Raw genomic sequence first — 13,270 nt, forward strand, 5'->3', positions numbered from 1 at the left:
TGGGAAGGGAGCCAAAGATTCCGCATGTATAAGAAGGAATATCATAAATCATAAATAACCAATCTGAAATGTTGACCTCGTTATTTTAAGCCACACTTCACTTCAATGTATTGTGCAAATTAGTGGATTGTGATTGGCTGAATTGGGAGATATTAGCACCGTTCTACATACAAACATGTCCTATAAACATGGAGAGCGAGGTTGGTGTGTCTTTAAATGGAGGAACTACTCCATATGCAACAGAATTCAAACACAGTCAATCACATTCATCTCTTTGGTCTCAACATGACTTAATGCCAGCATAATTTTTCAATTATTTAACTTTAGTTTATTATGCAACTGAATCACATTACTTTATTTAATAAATATCTAACGTTATTTGCTTGAAACCCATAAGTGGTGGATCTGGTCGTTACAAAGTACAAACAGCATCGTTATGAAAGACAATAAACGAAACAAAACTTGGAAGTTGGAAGAGAGTACCGAACAGAACAGAATTGAAACGTATCATAACATTGACTTTAAGTACACAGGAGGATAATGATACTGAACCGTACTTTAGAGGATTCTTCACTATCTAACACTTCAGAAACTATCTTATCTTAAAAAATAACATTGCAACATATTATAAGCCATAACCTAAACAAAACATATTTTTTTCCAACAATTTTTCCCTAAACTTCATCATTTGGTGTTACAAGCTTACAACAATTTCACTCATCATCTTCATCATCATCCTCATCCTCCTACAAGGTTAAAAAATAAAAATAAACTAAGTTAAAACCATTCAATTATTTAAGTACCATCACACATATAAGACAAAAATCAAATTTTAGATGAATCTATCTATACCTCATCTTCATCCTCATCATTGACTTCAGATTTTGACTTGTCAGAACCATCTTCCTCGTCTTTTCCCTCCTAATAAATGAATAAAACAAGTTAATTCAATCTATTATCATTAATTATTATTATTATTATTATAAACAAATAAAACACCAAAATTACTAGTATGAATGAATATTCACCAGTTTCTTGTTGTAGGCTTGTGTAGCAACCTCATACTCTTCTTTCTTCTTCAATGCCCTAGCAGCATAAGGAGCCTTGTCCTAAAAAACAAAATCAAAGTACAAACTAAATTAAATATAATTAATTAATTAAATCACATATTATCGATTAAAGTTCCAAAAAAATTTAAAAACAAAAATCAAGCATAAATTAACTCACTTCTTCAGACATCGATTTCCATGCTTCACCGCAAGCTTTTCCGACCTAATTAATTTTCCAAAAATTAATTAAAATTAAAATAATAATAATAATAATTTTCCGACAGTTAAAATCCACAAATCATGATCCGAAAAATTAAAAATAAAATAAATAAAAAATAAAAAAGTAAACGAGATTTCTTACAGCGGCAACGGATTTGTTGTTGGGATGATCCTTCTTATACTGTTCTCTAAAATCGGACCTAAATCATCAATTAAAAAATAAATAACCGTTAAAAAAACAACAAATCAGAAACAAAAATTCACAACCAAAACAGAATCAAATCGGAAAAAAAAATTATACATGAAAACGAAGAAAGCACTTGGAGGCCTCTTTGGCTTGTTAGGATCCTTCGCTGCTTTCTTCGTCTGTTTCCTTCCAGCTCCAGCACCTTTGCGCTTCAAGCTAAAATCAACAAAAAATTCGAAAAATCAACAAAAATAGCAAAAAAAATGAACAAAAACTAGATCGAACGAATCAGATCTAAAAAAATATTTAAAAAATAAGAAAATCAACATAAGGAATCATAGAAGAAAAAAACGAACTGTGAGAAGCGATTTACCGGTTATCAGCGGGTTTGGAATCAGCTTTAACTTTCGGCATGGCGAAAAACGAAAGGAGCGAGTTACGGAATCGGAGCGAGTGAGAGAAAACGAGTTAGTGAGAGAGAACGTGTTGCGTTGTTGTGAGGTTTTGGAGCGAACGAGAGAGGGGATAAGAAGGGTAGTGAGTGAAGGGTATAGGAGAGAAAACGCAAAGAAAAAATGAATGAATGAAAAATTGAAGTTTAGGGTTTACGCGGGATTTTCATTATATTTTGCCACGTCATCGATCCGTGTGATGGGATTTGATTGGTTGAAGTGGATCAGTGTGTTTGTTTTGTGTGTGTGTTTTGATAAATGGAGTAAGGTGGATGTGTTTGATGCGTTGTGTTGGTTTTGTGTGATGACGGGTTTAGCCTTTTGGAGAGTGGGGAGTTTACGGATTTGTCCTTGTGTTATGACCAACGTGCCACGCGAATCTGACGAAGAGATATTTTGTGGCTTGTAGGGTTGTTTTTGTAATTTTGTGTTTGTGAGGAATGTGACCGTTTTGTTTAGTGAACCGGGTTTTTTGTTCTTTTGAACAAAAATGGGCTTCAAGAAATTACAAAACCCAAACTCAAGGCGATTACTTTTTCCACCTTATGTGATACTTACGCACCCTATTTACTTTTCAAAATTATCTTTTGCTCCATTTCGAATTGTATCTTTTGAACTTCTCTTGAATTCTTCGTAAATCCAAATGTATGTAAATATATTGTTCAAATTATAAAAATGGAACCTGAAGGCATGAAATATTTTGGTTTATATAATTTGAAACTTCCCTGTATATAAGTTTGCTCGGAACCTGACAGAATTTCACCACATTTTTCATCAAACATTCCATATACCTCTAAAAACACATCATTTTGAGCGAAAGCATGATTTAGAGTTGAAATCTAGTCATCAAGAGGCGTTTTACAATGTAATATGAACAACACACTCAAAAACATAAATGTTATAGTTACAACAAACAATATCGTGAACCAAATGGGAACAAAATCCGCCATTTTCAGGTACATGATCAAGAAGGTGTGGGGTTTCGAAGTTCAACTGATTTGAGCTAATATATAAGAAGTTTGAGGATTTAAATTCAAATCCGAATGAATAGATAAATATTAATCTAACAACTAATTATCAATATTACCAATATTTGTCATTATAAAAAACTTGTATAATTGTAACAAAATAACACTATTTAGATTTTAGATTAGCTTCTCGTTATAACGTTATTCTATGGCAGTGAAACCAAATTGTAAATTCAAACTGTACAAAAAGAAACATTGTAAATTCTAACGGTTTATTTTGGGTTTATTTAACCTTTATCAAGAACTAGTCTTGCATGTAACAATAACATGGATGGGAATAATTAATCAAAATAAAAATACTAAAAATTAAGGATAGACCCCTTCTTATATCAAAAAAAGAATGAAAAGAGTAGACCCCTTTAGACTTTGTGAGGGTCAGATCAGAGATTGGTTGGAAGAGTAATTCTTTTAATTATCTTATACTCCATAATGCAATAATGCATTGTTCTATCAACTGAGCTATGCTCACGGACACAAACTTATTACTTTAAACTTATAACACACATGTGTAAGCACTATAATAAAAGTGACATATTTCAACTTTGCAAAACACCAGTGTGTTTGTTTCAAGTTATATTTGTTGATTCTCAGAAATATATATATCTATGTTTGTTACGATTTTATTAAATTTTATTTCCGAATATAAAATGTTCTTCAGAATAGAAAAAAATTTCCAAGAAAAAGGGTGGGAATAAAGTTCCCATGGGGATAAATTCATAAATAGTTACCTATTATAATATCTATTTTTATGGTTCCTAGGAATATTATAAAGTTAACCAAGCATATATTTTTTTCTAAATACTTTGAAATAAAATTCTCATCTTTATATTCCAATGAATGTTATTCCTAAATATAAATTTGATAAACTTGAAACAAACACACCCCAATATATAATGTCTTTATTTCCACTTATGACATAATATTTTTTGCATGAGTAAATGATATTACTTACTAAAAATACACGAACATGAAATTATATGAAGTAAATTTATACCAATTAAAATTTTATGAGGAATAAAATTGACGGTTAGCAATGACCAAAAACATATTGATAGTTAGTGAGGAATATATATTTTCCGATCATTGATAACTTTATGAACATTAATGTGTAAATATCAGAGTTTAAATTATGAATTTTCTACTTCTCTATACAATTTGTGAGTTTAACTACTATAATATTTGAAAAAAAATGATATTTTTATGATAGAAAGATGAAATCACAAAGACATTATAAACTTATATACATAAGTGGAGGTGTTGAGATTCAAATTCAATGCGTCTGATCTAACAATTTTGACATTTTTTGTCGGTTGATTTAAGACATGTGGATTATCTTCAAATAAAACTTAGTGGAGAAACTATAGAAAAATATACATATTGAAAACTATTAAGATTGAATATTTGTTTTATATAATTAAACATGGATTTTAATAAATAAATAAATAAAAAACAATAAATAACTATGCGAATAACCTCCTAAAAAAAACCATGTTTGTAATCAACATTTGTCTAAACAAGAAAAGAACAATGGAATAAATTATCTCTAAATTAAATTGGATTTTGATATTCACTTTTTGATTCCAGTTTTCATCTTAAACGAGAAACTTGAATTAATCATTGATTTGATTTTGTTCCTTTAAATCAATAATTCTCTTGGAATTGAATCGATGATGGGAGACGAAGAACATGAAAGATCATTCGCAGCTCCTCTCATATTCTTAATCGTTCTCGCTTTTCAATTTGCTTCTTATTGGATTGATCAATTCAAACAGGTTATTTTAAATTTACACCTTATTCTCTACATGCATTGCGTTTATCTTGTTTCCTTTGCTTAATTGGAACTTTCTTTATTTCGTTATTTGAAATGGCTTATGCTATAAGCTGCACATTAAGTTGTTTATCCAAACAAGGTTTAAATATTGTATAACAAAACAACAGTGATTTGTTAAAATTCTGTCAAAGATCAATTCTGTTAAAATTCTGTTACGCAAAACAACAGTCTTTTTTTTTTTTTTTTGAATCGGCAAATATTGTATTGTAGCGCAAAACAACAGTCTAAATATTGTATTGTAGCGGACACCGGACATGACACTGACACATCTACATAAATTTTGAGAAAATGACATAATTCAATGTAATCACAAGTGTCGAGGTCATGTGACACGCGTCGGGCATCTGGACATGCCTTTGAGCAAAAGTGCCTGTGCAACAGAAGTTTATAAAGATACACAATGTTCGTTTATGCAGTAAGACAAATAGTGGTTTATTCAAATTCCTCTGCGCAACTGCGCTATAGTTGCTATATGATAATATTCTGTATTAGTGGTGTCCAAGTGTCCTATATTTTTTACATTAGCGGTGTTTCAGTGTTGTGTCACAGGTGTCCGTGTTTGATAGAGTGCTATTGGCTTTGTCGTGTTTGGCAAGCGATATTCTCTAAGATGCTGACTGGAGATTGTGTTACTAATTTGTTTTAGTGATATGTTTTTGCTACAGAGTGGATCTGAGAAGGAAAAAGAAACTCAGTTGCGTGCAGAAATAAAAGAACTTTTGAAGGAGGCAAGCTCCCTTTCGCAGTAAGTAACCCGTGCTTTAGCAACCACTATCTCCTACAATAGAAAGAAACTGGTTTTTCTGGGGTTCCAAATTCAATTCAGAGCATGTTTGGATCAGCTTCCTTTTGATGCGCGTCTAGTGGCCATTTTGCCGTGAAAAAAGAAGCTAGTAATTGCTGCTTCGGAAAAACGAGCGTCTAGGGGCTCGGTTGACACGGATCCAAATACATGCTCAATTAGTTACAATATTATTGTGTAGTTGTTTTTTGTGCCAAGCGATTAATTCAAAAGTTGATAAGACAACTCTCTTCCACTTTATATATAACAAATGCTGTTACTTCAGGATTTAAGAGTCTCAAAGCATTTAAGCTGTTTAGATTACCAGAAAGGGATGGAGTGGAATGACATTAGTTTCCAATCTTCAAACATGGTGGAAACAAGTGTTAATTAGTTGATATTGATTATCTGAAAGGGGTGGAATGGACTGATATTAGTTTCTATTGTTTGAAAGATGGTGGAATGAAGTGAACTTGTTGGAATCCATTTCATTCCATCCATCCAATACCTTATTTTTCTTCCCCCTGATGAAACCAACTTATAATTTCACAATTGTCTACTTTACTTCTCAAATAATGGAATGAAGATTTTCCTCATATTTCCAAAAAAAATATCTTAACGATGGTATATGGTAGTTCTATTCCATCCCTAATTTCCATTACATTGCATTTGTTAGTTGATATTGATATATCTATATAAAATCCCAGTATATGATCCGTATCGAATGGGAGAGCCCCTCCCTCCATCCCCCAATGAAAAAAATATCCCCAATCCAAATATGCAGCTCTCATGGATACAGTCTTGTTTGGGCTGTTTTACATGTTATGTGTGTGCCTTCTGCAAGCTGGTAGGTGTTAATTAAGATTTATATTGAACTTAATATTAGAGCTGGCACAAGACTGATAAAATCTAGTGTTTGGTCAACTGGTCATCGAAAGTTAGAGGGTAAGCCTATGGTTTTGTCCAAATGCACACTATGCCCTATGTTTAAGATATTTTGGCTGTAAAGTTACAAGTGAAACTATGGGAATTAAGGATGAAATATTGAAGGGGATTACTGACAGTCTGGCAGAGAAGCATCAATATGATTGCTAAGAAACATAGTTCAGACATGAAGAGTGTAGACTGTAGAATCAAAGAATACAGCAATTTTTTTTTCCTTCTAGCTCAATGCTCTTTGTTTGTGCGAAATGCAGTATGAATGATGAATCATTTTTTTTTGTTCTCTCAGGCCATCCACCTTTGCACAAGCAGCAAAACTCAGAAGACAGGCGGCTGCAAAGGAGAAGGAACTTGCAAAGTGTAAGTTATTTCCTCCTGCGAGTTATTTCACATATAGGATTCTATATAAATGTGCATTGACATAATTTTTTAGTCTTATGTGAAGATAAAGTTGTTACTATACCTAAATAGAAAAGTTAGGATTCCTTAGTCTCCAAAATTTCTATAGTGGATGCTATTTCCCTACTAGTGAAACTAGGACACCACTACGGTTTTCACTGTGAATTTATCAATATCCACTATGCTATAGTGCCGCTATTAGTGCCATTTGACAACAATGTTAGGGAGTCACTCTTTTAAGCTGATCCTCTTTGTAGTTTTCTAAGGAAAGTTTCTTTATCACACACGTCAATGATAGGATGCCCCTCTTGAGCTGATGTTTTTTTCAATTTTTGTTTCTCATCCTTTTGCCAGTTTGTCTTTGTAGGAGAGACAAATAGATGAGAGAATAGAGAAAAAGTTAGTTAATAGAATTTAAGTAATCTAAACAGCGATTCTTACTACAAAATTACAAATGAGAAGACATAATAGTTCTCTGCCTTTTCCGCTTCATAAAACAATTATTGTTACTTTTAATATCCAGGTCATAATTTACATGATGAGGACACAGCTTTGTATTCTAAAGTTCTGTTCAGCACAAAGGTATTCCTGATATCAAATTTGATTATCAGTTCACATATTTTCGTTGCGGAGGCTGATAAGATACATATGTGGTCATTATTTGTAGGTTTTAACACATTTAACTTTGCTTATCTGGTTTTGGAGTACTCCTGTGGCTAGCATATCTCAACAACTTGTGCAACCATTTGGTAATGCAATTATGATCGACACTTCAATTCTACTAAGTTATACCATAAACTCTGTCCCCTATTTGGATAAAACGTGCTGGATTGATTAGATTGCCGCACAAAAGTCTGTCCATATTTTTTTTCTTTCTTTCTGGGATTTTGTCCACCTAGCAGTCCGTGGCATGACTCATCGCCTTTAACGTTGAAAGAAGAAAACAATGTATTTGAGTGTATGCTGAACTTATTTTCTGCTCTTTTGCAGGGAGATTATTATCTTGGAAGACTGGAGGACTTCAAAATAACAATATTATGGTTAGTAATTGCTAGTATCTTTCCTTATTATATTTGAAATATTTGTACAAAAGAAGCAATTTTCAAAGAAAATGCTGCCTATTCAGGTCCTAATCATTGAATCTGCTGTTCTGACTCTTCTGAGAGTTTTCTTTTTCAAGCAAATGCTTTTTCTCTTGAGCGATGATTTGATATAACTGGTGATGTTTGCCTGATAAATGTATATTAATGAATAACCCAAATGTTTGGATTTAAAAAACTTCTTTGGTGTCAATTGAAGTCTTGGAGCTTTCCAGCAAGATAGCATGGATAATACTGTAGTAGGTTATATTTATCTAGAGTATTTTTTATCTTTGTATTAGTATTATATGGTACGATACTGTACCACTATCCTAATACATAACATAACTATCCACATTGGGCACATTTTTCCAAATATCTCTTCATTTTACAGTATACCACGAGCCTTTTTATTTATTTCTGTCTGTACTGAAAAATATACACAAAAAAGAAAACCACAGAACACCTCTTTCCAACAAACTGACTCAGTTGAGGTCACTTTTGTTCACACTAGGCAGCCTAGCATAGTACTTTTGACTTCCAGCGAGTTTCTGGTTGTACCTGGCCAGTGAGATTGAGTGGAGGACTGTGGCTAGTGGTGAGCCTGGGTCGAGTTCTTGAAATCAGGTAGAGTTCATGCACCTAGTCTGCGTGATGTCTCAGAATAAAGCTGCTCTGTTGATCTGTTGGTGGCTTGTCCTTCTACTTTCCAGTACAGATGACGATTCCATGTGTTCCAGTGCTTGATGCACTCCTGCCTAACCTAACATCTTCAACGCAACAATTTTCTGACTCTTGTACCGGTTTGGTGCACCTGGTTTGTTTGATATAACGGAGTTGTTTTTGAGATCTTTTGTCAGGACAATCTATTTCCCAGTACAGACAAGGATGGTTGGAGCTCTCATGAGTCACGACCTCTCCTAGAGGTGGTTTTCCGACTCTTCAACACTGCTTTGTGTTTCTTCTGCTTGTTTTTTGATCCACGTCCCTGCTCTATTATTTTTGGAGGTGATTGGCATCAGTCTTTTTTCTTGGCTTCCCCATCTAGTGTTCTATTAATATGGGTGGCGACGGTGATGATTCTGTGTGACTAATAATCAGTAGTGGAAGTGTTAGTAATGAATAGAGCCAGGCAAGTGGCAGAGGTGATTGCAAAATGTTGTCCAACAATGGCAGTGGTAGTAATGAACGGTGTCAAAAGACGATGGCATAGGCATCGACTATCAAGCTATGAAGGTGGAGGATACCAGAGAGTGCTGGGGGGAGGGTGCCTGATGTTGGCGGTGGAAGATGCCAAACAACTACTTGCCAACGAAGGTAGTGGTTGAGGTTTCTTGGAGGTAGCAGTGATGCCGATAAGCATTGCCATATGGAAGAGGTGGCAGTGATACTGTCAAGCAGTGCCATATGACAATGGTAGAGGGTGTCATGCGGCGGTGTGGGGAGGGTACTTGGCGGGGGCAGCCAAGAGGTTGTTGGAAGGTGATGGTAAAGGGTGCAGGCTGGAGAGGTAATGATGGATGGTGTAAGGCAATTGTGACGGTGGAGGTTGTCGGGTGGTGATGCTTGAAAAGGGAAAAAATCTAGATCTTATCCAGCTCCCTCTCAAGATAAATTTTACATCAATGAATAGAATCGAATAAGCCACTAGGGTAATCTTTTTATATCCTATTGGTTCAACCAACAAAGGATTATGATGAGAAATATGATAACTTGTCCTATTTTATCTTTCTTATCTTGACCGCCAAACAGGCTTTAAAGTCAACCTAGATGGATCATTTTCATTCTCAAGGCTTGCACTTTTAAAGGCTAGTCTTAGACTCGCAGTGTCGACTACGCTAAAACATTCTCATCTAGCTCTGGGTTGGCTTTTGTTTGTCTGTTCATTTGTTGCCCACATCATCATTGGCTTGTGCATCTTTTTGCTGAAAATACCATTCTCCATAGTGATCTATAATAAGAAGTCTATATGGAGCAAATTAATTGTGTGAAGGTTTGTTGGTTAGATGAATCCCATTTGGCTTGAAATAATCTCCCCAGGTTTGGTTTGAGATCTTAAGTGAAGTACTCGCAGGATTCTTTAAGTTTAATCATGAGGCAATAATTGCTTTTTTGTAATATGTATTGTCAAAAGCTCTCCAAGGAAGTTACCAAAAAAATATGATTTAGATATGGTCATGTTCATATAATCTTTATCAAAAATCCATAAGTTTATGGTCATTCTCATGGTAGTCTATGTTGATGACATGGTAATATTTTGGGAGCGACACATTTGGTATAGAAAAATTCAATCACATATTTCAAACCAATTTTCCAACAGAAGATCCAGGCCATTTGAAGCACATGGGAATTAAAAAGAGATTTTCCTATCTTAGTGAAAATATTTCATTTGTTTACTGGAAATATGTTCTCGATCTCCTTCCAAATTTGCATGTTGGAAAATAGACATTGTGACACTATAATGTAAAACTCATTTAAGATGATCTAGTCTGGAAAGGTACAGGAGGTTAGTTAATACTCAAGTATCTCACTGTGACATGTCCGGACATTGCTTTCCCAGTAAGTGTCGTAAATCTGTTCGTGTCATCTCCTCTAAGTCTTGTTCGAAAGCAATTTTCCATATCTCAAGTTATTTGTAATGAGCTTTGAGTTGTGTGATTTTTTCTAAAGACTGTGGCTACATATAGTAGGACATTTCGATGCAGAATGCAGATGGCTTGATGACCTTATCAATCAAAAAATGAATCCTGTTACTGAGTGTTCCTTCCTCAGAGGAAATTTTATCCCTTGCAAAACAAGAAATAAAATGCAGTTGCAAGACCACCGTGTCTGATTATTTGGGCAATGACTCAAACTTAGTTATATGGGGGAATTGTCTATAGTCTGAGTTTGGACTAAAGAACTCTCTTTTGAAACATTAATGTGAAAGCGAGTCTGCTATCCACATTCCCTCAAACCCAGTGTTTAATGAAAGAGGGTAACTTGGGAAAGGATTTAAAACTGACGTGTATTTAGTAGACATATTTGAAGTGGGGACCAGTTAGGTAAGATCTTCCCTAAGCACTTAAGGGGAGTAGGGTATCTTTGTAACCAGTTGGACATGATCAACACCTACACTCCAATTTTAGGGTAAGTAATAGTTGTGTTATGTGTGTACATCATTTATGTGCAAAGGACATTTCTGCCTTCTGCACTACATTGTACTAAACTGTACTGCTAGCCTAAGTATACTTTACACAAAGACTTCCACGCCTGGTTCGATACAGTTCCCCAAACTTCCCTTCAATTGATGTCAACCAAATAGAAATCATCTTTAACTGGTTCTGAGGGCGGTTTTGAACTGGTGTGTTACTCAAGTACTTAAAACAATTTGCAGACACAAATTGCATATACAATCTACTGGAAGCAATTTAAACCTGCATCAGACTACATTTAAGCTCCACCACCTCAGTTTTACTTTAATCTTAAGTAGTAGTAAGTTGGTAAATTTTCATAATTTTCTGTAGTAAATGGAGCAATTCCCTCACTCCAATAATTTTGTAATGATAAAAGAGAACATATACAAAAACGTCCAATAGTTTGTGAATGTCATTCAATTTGATATTATATGTCATTGCAGGTTGGAATAATACCTTGGCTAGCAATATCTTCCAGGGTTAGCAAATTTATTTGTAAACTCACGTATGGCAAATAGATTTTCATGATCTTCATCGAGAATGACTGATTGGTAGCTGGTTGGAGCGGTATCGTGGATTTAAAACAGCAAGAACAGGACATTACTAGGTTGTACATCTTGAAATTAGTCCCTCCTGCCTCCTGCTTGTTATATGATATGCATTTCTTCTGGGCTGTTTTTATTTTTCCACTTGATTTTTTTTTGGGTACTTATCAAGAAATTTTGTCTTCAAATAAGGAGATTTGTTTTAAAGGCCTTTGGATTAGTCTTATTTATTAATTTGTTTGTTTTTGATGTTGAATTGGTAAGTTTGTAAATTTTTGATGGTGTAATTTGTGTTCTTTTTTTGAGGGTTGGTTCTATTGTATCAAAAAAGAGGGGACAGTAGTTTTGACTTGAATTAGGTGTTGTACAGCAAGTATGTCATGAGGTTATTTATGCTGTGATTAATTTGTTATTTTCTGATTAAAGTTAAAACAAAAATATTATGCTTGTCGGACAAAAAAACTAAAGGGAAAATATTGTAAAGGAAGCGATGCGGCTCTTGTTCTTAATGCCGGTCCTGTTCAACCGGGAACGTCTGGTCCAATATAATCATATACCGAAGGATGTAAAATTGGCAAAACTATTCAAAAAACGGGACAAATCCAACACATAAATCATCAATAACACAAGGCTTTGCCCCTGCTTCACTCAATATAAACAAACAATTAACGATTCATTCATATTGCATAAGAAAACCCTACATTATATACTTCATCAACAACAAAAACAACACTAAAATTCCCCCAAAAAAATAATTAGAAAACTTACGTGTCGTGTTGGAGAAGAGATGTAGCAAAAGAGAAATGCAAAGTGATATGGTTCATTGGGAGTTAAAAACCGGGTGAAGAAGGTGTTTTGAAGAGCAAAGAGGTGTTTTGAAAGTTTTGTAGCACACAAACGTGTAAGGCCGTAACTGACGACATATTAGTTCCATGGTGCCGTTTGAGGTACACCCTTATGGGTCATGTATGGTAGGACATGCATTTACAAGTTTTTATTTTTTATTTTTTATTTGTCTTATAACTTGCATTTGTAGGTCAAGCCACTATTAGTTACCTGTTGTTGTTGCAGGTCATCAGTAATATATTAATCACTAGGGGTGTTCGCGGTCCGGTTTGGATCGGTTTTGAGGTTAAAAATCAACCGATCCAAAATAAAAATCACGTGCGGTTCGGTTCGGTTTGGATGATTATGTTAAAAAAATCTGAACCGATCCGACCCAAATATATGCGGTTTAATTTGGATCGGTTTTTGGATATCCAAAGTGTAACATGTAATTTTTTTTTTAATATTAATATTACTCATACACAATAAAATAATAGGTTTGATACAAAATATGACACAAATTTATTAAAAAAGTTAACATTACACAATGAAAATGATTGATTATATTTGAAATAGATGAAGTAGTAATAATATAGATTAAATTAATGCAATATATAAGATTAAATACCAATAAGCAATATATTAGTGCAATATATAATACTAATAAAATAATAAATAAGTATAAAAATTTACTTTTGCGGTTCGGTTTGGTTTTGAAAACGCAATCCGAAATCCGATCCGATCATAGCGGTTTTTC

The 13,270-nt window shown here is 34.0% G+C and overlaps 2 protein-coding genes across 2 annotated transcripts; one reads left to right on the forward strand and one right to left on the reverse strand.

Annotated features, from left to right (window-relative positions):
* Window positions 1–480: 480 nt before the first annotated feature.
* Window positions 481–2,031, reverse strand: LOC25501590 (HMG1/2-like protein). The gene is made up of 7 exons (XM_013590872.3): window positions 1,829–2,031; window positions 1,570–1,671; window positions 1,411–1,468; window positions 1,228–1,272; window positions 1,029–1,109; window positions 853–921; window positions 481–746 (listed from the first exon to the last, which is right to left on the reverse strand). Exons 1-7 carry the CDS (start codon window positions 1,867–1,869, stop codon window positions 714–716), a joined length of 429 nt encoding a protein of 142 aa, XP_013446326.1. The 5' UTR covers window positions 1,870–2,031; the 3' UTR covers window positions 481–713.
* A 2,387-nt stretch (window positions 2,032–4,418) lies between these two features.
* LOC11428291 (protein GET1) lies at window positions 4,419–12,100 on the forward strand. Its single transcript, XM_003629083.4, has 7 exons — window positions 4,419–4,707; window positions 5,432–5,511; window positions 6,779–6,849; window positions 7,412–7,470; window positions 7,556–7,637; window positions 7,879–7,928; window positions 11,587–12,100. Exons 1-7 carry the CDS (start codon window positions 4,603–4,605, stop codon window positions 11,659–11,661), a joined length of 522 nt encoding a protein of 173 aa, XP_003629131.2. The 5' UTR covers window positions 4,419–4,602; the 3' UTR covers window positions 11,662–12,100.
* The last annotated feature ends 1,170 nt before the right edge of the window (window positions 12,101–13,270 follow it).

Source organism: Medicago truncatula, chromosome 8 (assembly GCF_003473485.1).
Source record: "Medicago truncatula cultivar Jemalong A17 chromosome 8, MtrunA17r5.0-ANR, whole genome shotgun sequence".
Lineage (NCBI taxonomy): Eukaryota > Viridiplantae > Streptophyta > Magnoliopsida > Fabales > Fabaceae > Medicago > Medicago truncatula.